Raw genomic sequence first — 13982 nt, forward strand, 5'->3', positions numbered from 1 at the left:
CTTCTGATTGACAGAAGAGTCATAACATGGCAGTGCTTTAAAAAAAAGACTGCCAACGGGCCCCATCACATTAAACTCCTACATGCCTGAAATTCCTCCAGCGTCTTGCATTTTCCACTGCTTGTGTGTTGATTTCTTGTTTTCAAGGACTTCTACAATCCTGTCTCTGCTCTAACTGCCATTTTTCTGTCAAAGCCCAAGCTCAAGCACACCTGAGGAGCTGTGGTAGTTGCCCAGAACTACCTGGTGTAGCAAAGATGCTTTACTGTGTAAACATACCTTGAGCTTCTCTCTGGGCCATTCATTCAGACAGGGAAATTACATGCGTTTCTTTCTCTCCTCAGTCAACGGTCCTTCCTATTTAGAGAGGAGCAGGCTATTTACTTAAGAGATCTTGAATTGCTTTCTGAAACTCCAGTTACAGAGCTTAATTTAGGAGCAAAGTCCTTTCCCTACCCTCTCACCCCTTTGTACAAGATATACTCAGCTTCACTCTCTGGAAAATACTTTTCCTCTCTGCTAACCACATAGGGCGTTCAAGCTCTTCAACTGGATGTAGAAGGTGATATCTCTGCCTAAGGAGGCAAGGAGGAAAAAGGTGGACTGAAAGATGCAAGAAGAATGACAGGCTGAAGCCCACAATAATCCTAACAAAAATATTCTGGTTGGAGCCTATTGGTCCTTTCTAAGAGAAGGAAGAAAAGAATGTGAGAGAAGAACAAACAAGGGTGTGATTGCAAATCACTGTATGTGAAGCAAAGCTAACATTAGCTGGAAGAATTCTTGTATCAGTTCCTGCAATGTACTGCAAACAGCAAGACAACCTTGAGGATGCAAAATGAAAAAGACACTGCTGTATGATTTCCAACTCTGAGGCAACTTGAGGAAAGTCAAGGAGATACTCTGTAATTAAGATAAACCACTGCTGGATGTGTTAATCAGATGGGCTGAAAGTTGCAGCAGCCCTAATGTGGGAGTAGTGTCCTCCAGCAGAAGGGCAGAGTGCCTGTATTAGGGTGGCAACAGCTTCTCCTGTCCCACCTGAGCATGAGTCAGACTGATGTAATGGGGCTTGCTGAGCTACAGAAGCCCTCTGCATCAACCAGCAGCACCTGGGCCTCGGCAGGCAGGTAAGAAGGATCTTGACCCAACACACTTGTGAGGACCTACATGAAACCCATGAATTTTAAAAGGCATCCACTACACTGGGGAGAAAAACAATCTGGCACATGTCTGTATGACCCTAGGTAAGGAGCTTGCCCATCCGCTGTCTCAAAAATGGGGGTGCTGCTCACTCACTTTCCAACAGATATCACATGCCTTAACATTCAGCACCTCTTCCAGTTTGACTGAAATCTCGGTAGATTACATGGTCACATAGAGAAAGGAGCTTTCCTATTTTGTCATGTAAGGAAAACATGGAGAGCACTTGATCCAAATGAGGAGGAGAGGGGAAAAAACACTAAAATTCAGTGGGAGGAATTTTCACTGTGCTGCCACTATTGCAACCCTTGAATTTTGCCTTAAAAGGTAAACAGCTTTCTTAGAACTGCTAGTCTCAGCACTGGAAGTGGAAATTCTTAGATCCAAGCATGGAATTTGAATCTGGATTAAATCCAGATGGCAGGATCACATCCACTCCTTTGGAAAATTCTGATCTCAATATAGATAACGTTTTGTGTGGGGTGAAGGGGGATTGTTTTTCTGGCTTGCCCTTTTGTGACACTGAATGGGTGGGAAAAGTGAGGAATGCGTGCAGCTCTGATTCAGGAAGTGGGAAAGAGGGATTAAGTTTTGCTAATGGTACAGTTGCATGCTTTCCTTTGGATAACCTGGGTGCAGAGGGGCTTTGACTCTTGCTTTTCTCCTGAAGAATCTAAAGGCTTCTTTAAAGATCATAAAATCCATTCAAATTCCAACAGAGGAACTAATTGCTGACAGATGTGAGACTGGGTTAAGGTTACAAACTGCTGGTCAAGTTCCGTTTCTAGGAATATTAGGAAATCTTGTTAGAGAGAAGAGAGATGGCAGAAAAGTATTTTTATGGTAATTTCCAGCTCAGTCTGTATAGTAAACCAGTAACATAGAAAGAGACCATCTTCAGCAGCAACTTTTCATGGACATCTGCAGAAATCAACTTGACCTTGTGGCAGGGGATTTTTTTTTTTTCCTCTTTAGACTTCTATATGGGAACCACTTTCTACTGCTTCTCATCCACCTCCCAGATTGCTGGAATTTAACCTTTTTTCCCCTCTTGCAACTTATTTAGCAAACAAATAGACAAATCATCAGAATGGAATGGGCTTTAGAAAACTAAAATCAGCAGAGACCCTCTGGGTAACTGAGCTTTTCCCCTGCTGCTACATCACATGAACCTTTCAGGCAGATCGAGCTTCCTTTGCAAAAAGCCAGCGGGTATTCATAGCCTCAGTGACTCTTACCAGAAGGCTGTTCCCAAACACAGTTACAGCCAGGAACCACCCAAATTTTAACCTAAACTTCTTCATGGCCAGCTGAGTAAGAGTTTGTTCTCACAGCAATGTCATCCCCTCAGCTTAAATCATTTTCCTTCTTTGGTACGCACTACTCTGTCCTTTATGTATTCACAGGCAGCGACTCGCTTCTCCCGTGCCCGCTCCTCCTGACAGGCATACGTCTAGTTTTCCTCTCAGGGTGAGCTTCCTGTTCCCCACTTGGCTAAGGTACCACCCCACGCGTCTCTGTCTGAAATCCTCTTCCTGGAGTGTAGCAACCAGCATTTGCATGGCACTCCAGCTAGTTTCTCCTCAACCTTTTAGGATGATGGTAATACAGCCCCACAATTAAAATCTTTAAATACCATTTAATTAATCCACTAAAGCCCTAAGAAATTTTAATTAATGATAGCTTTATTAGCATTTACTTCATCTTCAATATCTAAAACTCCCAAAGTGAGTGAACACGCAGAGCAGCAGAGAGAACACACTTTCCCCCTAATTTTTACCACTATTTTTTCACCACTTTATTGCTCCTAGAGCTCACAATCATCTCTGTGCACTGACAGTGACATTCTCTTTCAGCAGCTCCCCAGGATAAGGGTCAAATTTATGTCATTTCATTGCTATTTAGGTCTGCGCAACTTCGTCATGTAGAAGGTTAAATAAATTCACCAGAAACAAGCTCTAAAACAGCGTTATTATAGGGTCCGATTAATACCACAGACTCTAAGAAAGTTTGACAGGAAAGCTAAGAGTTTGGCACCATTCGGAGATCTCAGTATCTTAGTCAAGGTCACTTTGTCTCAGCTTCCAACCTTGAGTTATGTTTGGGTAACAAGCAGATGCTCTTCAGGCTCATTTACTGACCAGACTTCATATGTTCACTTCTAAATCTAAAAGCATGAGTTTCTCTATTCCAGCAATAGAGCAGACTAATGCACTTCATCCCCAACCTTGCAACACAGTTAAGATGCTACTACTAAGATTATTAGGATAAAGAAGCATTATCAGATTTCTGTGGGATTGAACCTGCTGTGGCAGGTGTCCATGCAGATGAGCTTCAGTCTGTTGCACTGCTCTGCCAGTGTACTTGCACAACAACTTTCTCTAGTGCATCTTGCTGTTAATGAAATAAGTATTCCTTCTGTCCTTCTTGAATTAAGTAGCATGGTCACAGAATAAGAGAAGTATGAGAAGAGAAGGAGAAATATTGTTGGCATGCTATAAATCAAGCATATAGGACTCCATTTCTGGTGTTAAAACTGAAATTAATCCAAAGAACACTGGAATGATCCCTTAGGTTCAGAAACATAACTCTGTGCTCTGATGACATTCACCACATATCTGCACAGTAGAATTTAGTAATGTTTCCTCATTTTTTTAAAATAACTGATGTGAGCAACAGCTTGAAGGTAGACAGTCAAATGTTCATGTGAGGAAGCAGCCATCCAAAACACAGATCAGGTATCTTTAAGTATCTTTTTTAATAGCTTATTCACTATTATGTTTTGCAATATGTAAATACTTGAGGTGTGTAACACTAACTGAAAGCCAGTTATGAAAAGAGAGCTCTCTTCATGAACAAACTCAGCTAATAACTTGAAGCACTGTCCTGGTATTACCAAGTGACCAAGACTGTTGCTATCACAACCACTGCACAAGCTTGGATCAAATACTGTAGCCTTAGCTTAATCATTTATTTACAGAACAAAACAAAACCGCCACAAATGCAGTTTAATGATACCCACTGAAAAAGGACTGTAGCCTAATGGTAACTTCTGCATTATGTTGCTGAAATAAGGAGTCAAATTTATTATTAAAACTTATTAATCAATGCTGTCTTACATTTCTAACAAGCAAGAAGTGAACTGTGTTTAAAACGCCCTCTAGCCCTATTAAAACCCAAATCCCATGCCTCTGCCTTGTAAAGCACTACTTATTTTTATTAGGGCTCCACGAGGAATAAGCAAGGGCTGAACTCCATTCCATTTCCTAACTCGGAGCTTAATGACACACTGAAGTTGACAGTGATTCTGCTGTTTAACTTTGGTTTGAAAAACTTGACTTCCTCATGGTCTGCTTATTCAGGCCATGAAGTTTACATATTGCAACTAGCATCTTCAAACTGAGTCAGTGATGAAGGCAGGATCAGGCAAATATTCTGCTGGTCCTCCCCCTGCCTTCTTACAGAGGAGTTATCTAAAGATTAATTTGTAACATGTAAATATTGACCAATACTTTCCTAGTGCCTTGTGCATCTGAACTCAAGAGTTCAGCAGCCACAATTCCAGATAGGTTTTGCATTTCCCTAATCACTATAGTACAAGCGCCTTCTAGGAACCAGACAACCTGACAACACCCAAGACGTTGGTCAAGAAGGAACTTTCAAAAGAGCACTCCTCATAAAATCCCACACTTGCCACTAAAAAAAGTACTGCTATCTTTTAAACTACCTAAAAGCTGGCTTTTGCCTGGGTGAGAGGATGAGGGAGGCATTATTCTGTGTGAATGCTGTTTTCCATTAAATCATTGTTTTGCAAGATGAGGAAAAAAAAAAGGCATCATTTTTTTTCTCTCTTGATTCTTTCCACGCTTCAGCAGTTAATGTCAGCTTATAGAGCGCTTCCTACAGTTAGTACTGCTGCCACTACAATGGCTGGGTTTACAAGGAAAGCTCCTGCTATCATAAAAAAAGCACAAAATGAGATGAAAAAAGGAAAAATAAAAAAAACTTGTAAGGGGATAAACGGATAAACTTTAACGTTCTCTGCAGACCAGAGGATGCAGGACTCAAAAAAAAAAAAACCCCAAAACAAAAACAAACAAAAAAACCAGCAGAAAGTAAAAGAAAATAATTTTTTTTAACAAGTATCTTATTTCTCTTTAAAAGCTGCGCAACGGCACACTAGAAAAACGCGAAAGCGTGACCAGCAGCGCTGGAAAACCCGCTGGGCTCCTCGGGGCCGCAGGCGAGGCGGGAAGGCCGGGACCCTGCGCCCCCACCGCCCGCTCCCCCAGCTCCGGGCAGCAGCCGCGAGGCGCGTCGAGGCAGCGCCGCGCTTCCTCGGGCGACGGAGGGGGCAGCGCTCGCCTCCTCCTCACGAAGGGGCGGCTTTAGGGGCCCCCCGGCCTGCTGGGCCGCGGCAAGCGGCTCTGAGCCTTCTGGAAAACAAGCGCTGCGCTGCCCCAGCCTGGCGCGAGGGGGAGCCCGGCCCCCCCCCCGCCGCCATCATCCCACCGCCCCCTCAGCCCGGCCCGGCCCGCGCCTGCGCCGTGGGGCGGCGGCGGCGGCAGCCGCAGCGCGCCTGCGCCCTGCCCGCCTGGCCTATATAGGGAGCGGCGGCGGCCGGCAGCAGGACCGGTGTCAGGTAAGGCGGCGCCCCGTGTCACCCCCGCTAATCCCCGGCGCGGGGCGGCGGCGGCGGCTGCCTCCCTCCTTCCCCGCACGCGTTTGGGGGGCGCCCTGTCGCGACGGGGCCCCTGTCGCGACAGGGCGCTGACGCCACTTCCGCCCTCCGTCAGGCGAGACGAGACGAGAGGAGAGGAGATGGAGGCGGTGGTGCGGAGCTGCCCGTTCCTGGCCCGCGTGCCGCAGGCCTTCCTGCAGAAGGCCGGGCCCTCGCTGCTGCTCTACGCCCAGCACTGCCCGCGCATGATGGAGGCGGCGGCGGCGGCGGCGGCGCCCGCCGCCCGCGCCCTCGCCACCTCCGCCGCCCGCCGGCAGCAGGCCGAGGAGACGCCCGCCGCCCGCCGCGGTGAGTGCGCGGGGCGCCTCGGAGGGAGGCCGCCGCCGGGGAGCGGGGCGGCCCGGGCGCCGCGCTGGGCTTGGGGCGCGGCCCGGTGCCCTTCCCCTGGAGGGCTCGGGCTCGGGCGGAGGAGCGGGAGGTCAGGCTGGCGGTAAGGGCAAGGAGCGGTAACTCCCCGCGCGGCGTCGCCCCCCACCCGGGGTGAAGCAGGCGAGCGTCCTCCCCTTCAGAGGGCGCGCGGCTGTACTAGCATCTCAGGTAATCCCGTGCCCCTGGGGGCTTACTGCAGTTTCATACTTGTGTAAATAAGGCGCAAATGCTCAGTTAGACACTTCCAACTGTCTTGTGCCAAATTGCTAAGGAAATAGATAGAAAAGCTTAAGCAACTGTATCAAAATGATGGAACTGAAGTCTTCCCTTCCCTCCACCCCTACCTCAGAGGCCAAAAACACCAAAGATGTGGCTGAACAGAATACAAGTGGATCCCAGCCACCTGCTGGCCACCCACCTGCTGCTGCTGCGGGCCCCCCGAGCTCTGCTACTAAATGCCCATTCCTGGCAGCTCAGATGAATCATGGGAACAGTAATGTTTTCTGCAAAGCCAGTCTAGAACTCCAGGAGGACGTGCAGGAAATGCAGTCGGAGAGGAAGGGTACGTATTCTCTGCACTGAAGCATTCGCTTCTTTCAAGAGCTTTGGGTGCCTGACTGCTCTAGTGCATGCCAAGTCTTAACTACCACCATTTAAATTATGTGGGTAGGACTATGGGAGATTGCACACTGTTGTAGGAGAATATGAGTGTTAATGGCATACCAGCTATATTCTGCAATGACTGCCCAGGGTGATTTTGATGTGGGAGTAGCACCCTGGTTTTAAATGTGCGAATCAAGCTGTAATGCATGCGCCTGAAGTAGATGTTTAGGACTCAAGTGAGCTTTACCAAAGTGCTGGTGTAAACAAAGTGGTATATTCAGAGAAGATAGATCAGGACAGGGTACTATGCAAGTAGCAGCACAAATCCAAGCTGGAAAGCAAGCAAGCAACCTTTTTTGTTTTATGCAACAAAAGGATGTTGGCAGACTTGCAATCTTGGTGCAGAAGGGCTGTCCTTCAGAGAAAAACTTTTGACAGAGTTTTGTGGAAAATCACCTTTCACCCACATCAGTAAAACTTTGCTGTCTTTCTCAGAAAGAAAGCTTGTTGTACTTCTCTGGTTTTCTCTGTGGCTTGGAAAAAAAGTTCCCTACCAACTGAACAAAACACTGGGAATGAAAAGCAAGCTGTAACCAGAACTCCTGCCTTCAGTTAGCTATGTACCAACTCTTTCAGATGGAAACTGTAGCCTTATAGAGTAGGTTTGCTAGTCAGGATAAGCCAGATGTGGTGTAAGGAAATTACATGTTGTATTGTCATTGATTAGCAAGCTAGCTTTTTCCCTTTTGTCTCATACAGTGCAAAGTTTAAGCAAATAAGATAGCTGATCCCAACAGGATTGCGCATGGATTCAATTACATGCTCTTAAAGAACAAAGGGTTAGAGAGTCACTTATAATATTTGCCTTGCTGGACTCATAACTTACCTTTTCATTTTGTTTCAAACTAATTAAGCTCACTGGAACTCTTTACAATGTCTGTAGGTACAGAATTTGCCAAAACACCAACCAGTTCCACAGTGAGGAACACTGAGACTGAGGGAGAAGAGCGGAGTGGCTTGCTTAAGAAGTTTAAGGATATTATGCTAAAGCAAAGACCAGAAAGTGTCTCTCATCTGCTTCAGGATAACTTGCCAAAATGTGAGATTAATTGGTAAAACCCCTGTAGCCTGTTTTCTTGTGATTGATTTCTGTGTACTTAAGTCTTATTCAGCTTATTGTCTTATTTCAGCTGTGTCCACCTTCCAGTATGATCAATTCTTTGAGAAAAAGATAGATGAAAAGAAGAAGGATCACACTTATCGAATATTCAAAACAGTGAACCGAAAGGCACAGATCTTTCCCATGGCAGATGACTACTCTGATTCTCTTATCACCAAAAAAGAGGTGTCTGTATGGTGCAGCAATGATTACCTGGGGATGAGTCGTCACCCTCGTGTGTGTGGAGCTGTTATGTGAGTAGTGCTGTGCTCTTAAGAGGCAATTACAAGCTACAGTGACATATAGAAGCTTTTGTAGAAAGACTTCTTTGGAATTGATTTTTATACTGTACTTCATAAACTAGTTCTGGTATTACTCTTTCATATATTCAAGTCTTAAAGCTTATACTCTTCTCTTGAGCCACAATAGGTAACTTAGTTTTTTTCCTCCCTCCAGGGCTGCAACATAACCTGTCAGTCCCTGACCCTGCTCCTTGAATTTCCTCAGAAGCCCCCAAATATTACCAGATAAGCTGGATTGTATATTGCAGCTATACTTGAGACCTTATTCATTAGCTTATTGAATCTCCGAGTTGTGCAAGTTGCTCAAAGACCTTAAAAGTAACGGCTGCTTTTCACAGCCAATTCTTCTTAGAACAATACAGATTACATGTAGAATGTTTTCAGCAATAATCCTGTATTCATCCTTGTGTTGCTCAGTAACACTAATGCCTCTCTTTGGGCACTCTGTAGGGATACACTGAAACAACATGGTGCTGGAGCAGGAGGCACAAGAAATATTTCAGGAACAAGTAAATTTCATGTTGATTTGGAAAAAGAACTGGCTGATCTTCATGGAAAAGATGCAGCACTATTGTTCTCATCTTGCTTTGTAGCCAATGACTCCACCCTCTTCACTCTAGCTAAAATGCTGCCAGGTGAGATCTCAAACTGCATCCCATGTTTACTACAAAGACACAACCCTGTACTCCTGTTGGAAGTACTTTCACAACTGACTACCCAAACTTGAGAATTCATCCTACTCAGCCAGAAAAGTTTGAATGCCACATTTTTAAATTCTGTTCAACTCTGCAAATCATAGTAGCAGCCTACTGAAACTGAGGTCCAGAACCTAGGAGCCCCAGAAGGAGTTGGGGACAAAGGGCTCCAATTCTTCTGCTCAGACATTTGAAACCACCTAAAAATGAGGCAGCAGGGATTTAGTTTCTTCCCATCTGTGGGTGTGAACTTTTTTCCCTTTATCCTTCCCCCCTATAGTCCAGGACAGGTTCATTTTGTTAGCTTCAGAATTTAAGAGAATTAGACAGAACACTAAGGACCTGTAAAAACTCTTCAGTATTTCCTTAAGATCAATTTTGCTTTAGTTGAAACACTAAAATAAGCCTTAAATATCATTTTTGCTTAATAATTTAACTTGGACTTTTGATCAAAAGCATTAATTTTTAGAACATGCTACCCTTGATATTTGGACACTTCCCATACATAACATGATGCTGGGAATCAGTTAATGCTCTCTGTACTTAAAGTGAAACTGGGTTGTTCCCTCAGGCTGCGAGATTTACTCTGATTCAGGAAACCATGCCTCCATGATTCAGGGGATTCGAAACAGCAGAGTGCCAAAGCACATATTTCGCCATAATGATGTCAACCATCTTCGAGAATTACTGAAGAAGTCGGATCCGTCTACTCCTAAGATTGTTGCATTTGAAACTGTTCACTCAATGGATGGTAAGGTAGCATAAACCCATCTCCTTCTTGTAGTGCAGTTGATGCTCAAATCATCTACATTTTAGATCTAAAATTGTAAAATGCTGTAAGGGTTGACATGAAAATAGTCTTCTGAAATGCCTAGTGTTTGGGGTGCTTCTAATGTGTATCAAAGCTGAGTACAGGGAATCTGAAACTGCTAATCACTGCTTTGATTCCTAGGTGCTGTCTGTCCTCTGGAAGAGCTGTGTGATGTGGCCCATGAGCATGGGGCGATCACTTTTGTAGATGAAGTGCACGCAGTGGGACTGTACGGAGCTCGAGGAGGCGGTATAGGAGACCGGGATGGAATCATGCACAAAATGGACATCATCTCTGGAACACTTGGTATGCATGGCCTGGCAGCTTCACAGGGCTTATGTACCTTAAGTCAGCAAAGCTTATCAGCAGCCAAATTAAGTGGGTTAACTCAAAATTAGTCTATTCAAGTGAACTTGCTAGGGATTTAGGGGAGTTGGATTTTTCAAAGACTCCAAAGGATTTAAGTATGTGTCCCATAAATTTTCAAAAGCATTTGTGTTGAGCTACTTATGCTGCCTTACAAACCAGTTAAGGTAGCATTTTTATTTAAACACGCGAGCAAAAATCCCCCAGTGGCATATTGTACAACTCAAATGTAAATTCAGGTGAGAATGCTAGTATAGTAGTAATCTATATTTAGTAGTACTTAGTTCTTTTATGTGAAATGGAGTGTTTCTAATCCAGAAACCTGAGATGGGGAGTTACGTAAAGAGATTTGACAAGAACTGAAGCAACTGCTGTTATTTGAATAGAATGCAGGCTCTGGAGTAAGGTTACTGCTGCAAATGGAAACACTGTTTAAATCACTTCCAAAACATTAATATAACTTACCAGGAAAGTTCATGGCTTTTAAGCTTGGTAAGACTTCTTAGTTTAGTAAAAACAGAAGAGTTCAGCAGGCACCCTGGTTTTATTTGGGATTCTCTTCTGGTACCTGAAGAGTCCCCAGTTTTTGGAAAGGGGGACTGGCATCTACCATGTAATCACAGTAACCCCTGTGCTCCTTAGGAGCACAGGCTATTTCTAGCATTCCTGGGACAGATTACTTTAAATCTGCTGAGAGACTTAGTGTTAGTTATTTGGGGTCACTACTGAAGTCAGTGTAGTTGATACTTCTGCTTATAGGATCTTCCCTAAATCAGAACATAAATACTTGATAGAGGGTTTTGAACTGTCCTTGCTTTGTAATAACTAGATCTGTATTACCAGGATTGGTTTAAAAAACAAAGCTGCAACATGTGCTGAGTTAATACAAGATTAGTAGAGGGAGGGCTGGAATTGTTGCCTGCCATGTACTTAATGTAGTCAAAACAATTTGCTTCTTCAAGTAAAACAAAGTACAGCTATACTTCAAGCCATTCTAAAGGGTGGAAGGAGTAAGCTTGGCTGCCTTTTTCTTTTCAGGCAAAGCATTTGGTTGTGTAGGAGGGTACATCTCCAGTACAAGTTCTCTAATAGACACTGTGCGGTCATATGCTGCTGGCTTCATTTTCACAACATCCCTGCCGCCCATGCTCTTAGCTGGCGCGCTAGAATCTGTCAGAACTCTAAAGAGCACGGAGGGGCAAGTTCTGAGACGCCAGCACCAGCGCAACGTTAAGCTTATGAGACAGATGCTGATGGATGCAGGGCTTCCTGTGGTGCACTGCCCCAGTCACATCATTCCAATAAGGGTGAGTACGTAGGATACCTGTGACAGAGCCAAGGTGCCTGTTTTCCTGTCTATGATCACATTACATTTCCAGGTTATTAGTAAAGGTTCACAAAGTTGAAACCCATGCTAATACCCAGCAGTGATATGCTAGCAGTCTGGCTTTTATTCTTTGCCTGAAGAATAGGAATGTGATTAAATTAACCTCAGCCTGCTATAAATTCTGCTTTAAAGCAGAATGATAAAGTGTATGAAACCTGCAGTCTAACACTATACAAAAAGAAAGGAGACAACACAAACAGCTGAAGAGTGCAGGTATGAACAGCTACCTGCTGAGGTCACAGTGATGTGCCCTTAGCCCCAGAGGGCACTGCAGTGAGCTTTTAGCCCCTCTTTTTGCCTTGTGGTTTATTAACAGGTGCAAGGAAGAGCAGTCATGTTTGATTCTTTTGGCTAGCTAAGTTGGTTTAAGAGTTCTGTCACCTTGCATGTTTTAGTTAATCTTGTAATTAGCCACTTTGAATTTTAGGTTGCAGATGCTGCTAAAAATACAGAGATCTGTGACAAGCTGATGAGCCAGCACAGCATCTATGTCCAAGCAATCAACTACCCCACAGTTCCCCGTGGAGAAGAGCTGCTACGTATTGCCCCGACACCTCACCACACCCCTCAGATGATGAGTTATTTCCTTGGTGAGTGGATTCTTGCATCAGTGTGAAGAAAATACAAGGGCTCTGTATGCAGTTTTTCTTCTAAAGATGAGACTAGGAAATATTAGTTTGACATCACTAGCTTGAACAATGTCTTTTCACTGCTGCAACACTCATACTGCCTACTTCTGTGCTTAGCTTCCTTTGGAGCATGACTAGTGAAAGCCAGTGCAGTGCAACCTAGAGTGCAGCACATAGAGCCCAGTGCAGTACTTGATCTAGCATGTTGTGTCATTCAAACCAGTCTTCATATTTATTACATGGAGTCCGAAGAAACCTGCTCTCCTCAGCTGAGCTGTTACCTTCTCTTAAATGTTGATATGTCCGGGGAGACTAGCTGCTGTTTGATCCTGTGAGAAGAGGCAGTATAAGCATAGCTGAGACTTAATTGCTGCCCAGTCACCTAACTCCAGAGGTGAATTATGTCACCATGAGTTCCTGTTATGCCTTTTCTTCTGCTAGGAAAACACATACCAATCTCACATGCAGCATTTCTCTAAAGTAATCTGGTGTCCTAAGCAAGAGTTGTTCTCAATAAATTTCTGTTTATAACAGAAAAACTGCTGGCTACATGGAAGGATGTCGGTCTGGAGCTGAAACCACACTCTTCAGCTGAATGCAACTTCTGCAGAAGGCCTCTGCATTTTGAAGTGATGAGTGAACGGGAAAGATCCTACTTCAGTGGCATGAGCAAACTAGTATCTGTCAGTGCTTGAAAGTAATGGTGTTGATCTTATTTCTGTCTAGTTCTAGCACCCAGTCAGTAGCATTTTTAAATTGCTTAATAAGCATTTTAATCATAGTTGAAGCACTACGCTCTGAAAATAAATTTCTAGAGCCATTACACCCACTTGTATTCTTTATGCTTACTTCTCTATTTAACCTCCGTAAGCAGAGCTGAATTGTCAGTGGTTGGAAGAGGATCTAGTGGAATAAAAAGTGGTCTACAACAAAGCCTTTCAGCTGAAGTACTGCCTTTTCAATGAGTGTAAGCCAGAACAGTACTACAAGGGATGGGTTTACCTGCATGAAAAGGGGAAGCTGATATTTTATAGGTCTATACAAGCTTCTACCTGAAGGCTTTTGAAAAAAAATGCAGATGCAATACAGTATACACACTAAAACATAAGCTTTTACTTGTATTACAGCTTATACTACAGTATTTCCTAAATGAGATGCATTTTTTTTTTGGAGGAGGACATTTAGAATGGGTTCTACTAGGTGCTGCCTCACTCTGTTACACACTTCCTCAGCTAGCTACAAGCAATGTAGTCTTCCCCAGGCCCACCCTGTTGGGTGGTGTTTAGCCTGGCAGGTTTTGTACCCAACTGTTTTAAGAGGAAAAAAGTGATAATGGGATTTTATAAGTGGTGTTTTGTGACTGTTTGATACATGATTAGAAAACCAAGGTGGAAGGGGGAGGATATAGTGTCTGGGAGAGAAGGGCACCTTTTCCACTGTACAGGTTGCAGTGGATGCAAGTTGTCCCTGGTTGAGGAAGTTAAGGCTGGAAGAGACATGGGCAGAGCCTGCATGTGCTGTTCTCCAGTGCCCTCAGAGCTAGACTTTAGTGGAAAAATTGCTTGTCAGTAAACAATGCCTAATAATTCATGTCTTTGGCAGAAGTCATTGCCATAGAACATCAGTGCTGCTTTTGCAACCTCTGGAAACTTAGCACAGCAGTTAATAACAGGCCTACTGAACAGGGGGAAGTAATTTTGTTTATATATATATATCC

At 44.2% G+C, this 13982-nt stretch overlaps 1 protein-coding gene across 2 annotated transcripts; it reads left to right on the plus strand.

Annotated features, from left to right (window-relative positions):
* The first annotated feature begins 5763 nt into the window (after nt 1-5763).
* On the plus strand, nt 5764-13196 carry ALAS1 (5'-aminolevulinate synthase 1). 2 transcript variants are annotated; one of them, XM_067303197.1, is made up of 11 exons: nt 5764-5845; nt 6000-6232; nt 6663-6875; nt 7860-8015; nt 8089-8329; nt 8828-9012; nt 9644-9823; nt 10025-10189; nt 11288-11556; nt 12064-12226; nt 12800-13196. In XM_067303197.1, the coding sequence occupies exons 2-11, from the start codon at nt 6025-6027 to the stop codon at nt 12958-12960; spliced, it is 1941 nt and encodes a 646-aa protein (XP_067159298.1). In that variant the 5' UTR covers nt 5764-5845; nt 6000-6024; the 3' UTR covers nt 12961-13196. The 2 variants fall into 2 exon arrangements, with proteins under 2 accessions (XP_067159298.1, XP_067159299.1); XM_067303198.1 differs by having other exon boundaries at nt 8107-8329.
* The last annotated feature ends 786 nt before the right edge of the window (nt 13197-13982 follow it).

Source organism: Apteryx mantelli, chromosome 12 (assembly GCF_036417845.1).
Source record: "Apteryx mantelli isolate bAptMan1 chromosome 12, bAptMan1.hap1, whole genome shotgun sequence".
Lineage (NCBI taxonomy): Eukaryota > Metazoa > Chordata > Aves > Apterygiformes > Apterygidae > Apteryx > Apteryx mantelli.

Coding starts and splice junctions, on each gene's coding strand:
- ALAS1 (XM_067303197.1), top strand. CDS start 6,025: ATGGAGGCGGTGGTGCGGAGCTGCCCGTTCCTGGCCCGCGTGCCGCAG. Junction 6,233..6,662: donor GACGCCCGCCGCCCGCCGCG/GTGAGTGCGCGG, acceptor CCCCTACCTCAG/AGGCCAAAAACACCAAAGAT. Junction 10,190..11,287: donor CATCATCTCTGGAACACTTG/GTATGCATGGCC, acceptor TTTTCTTTTCAG/GCAAAGCATTTGGTTGTGTA.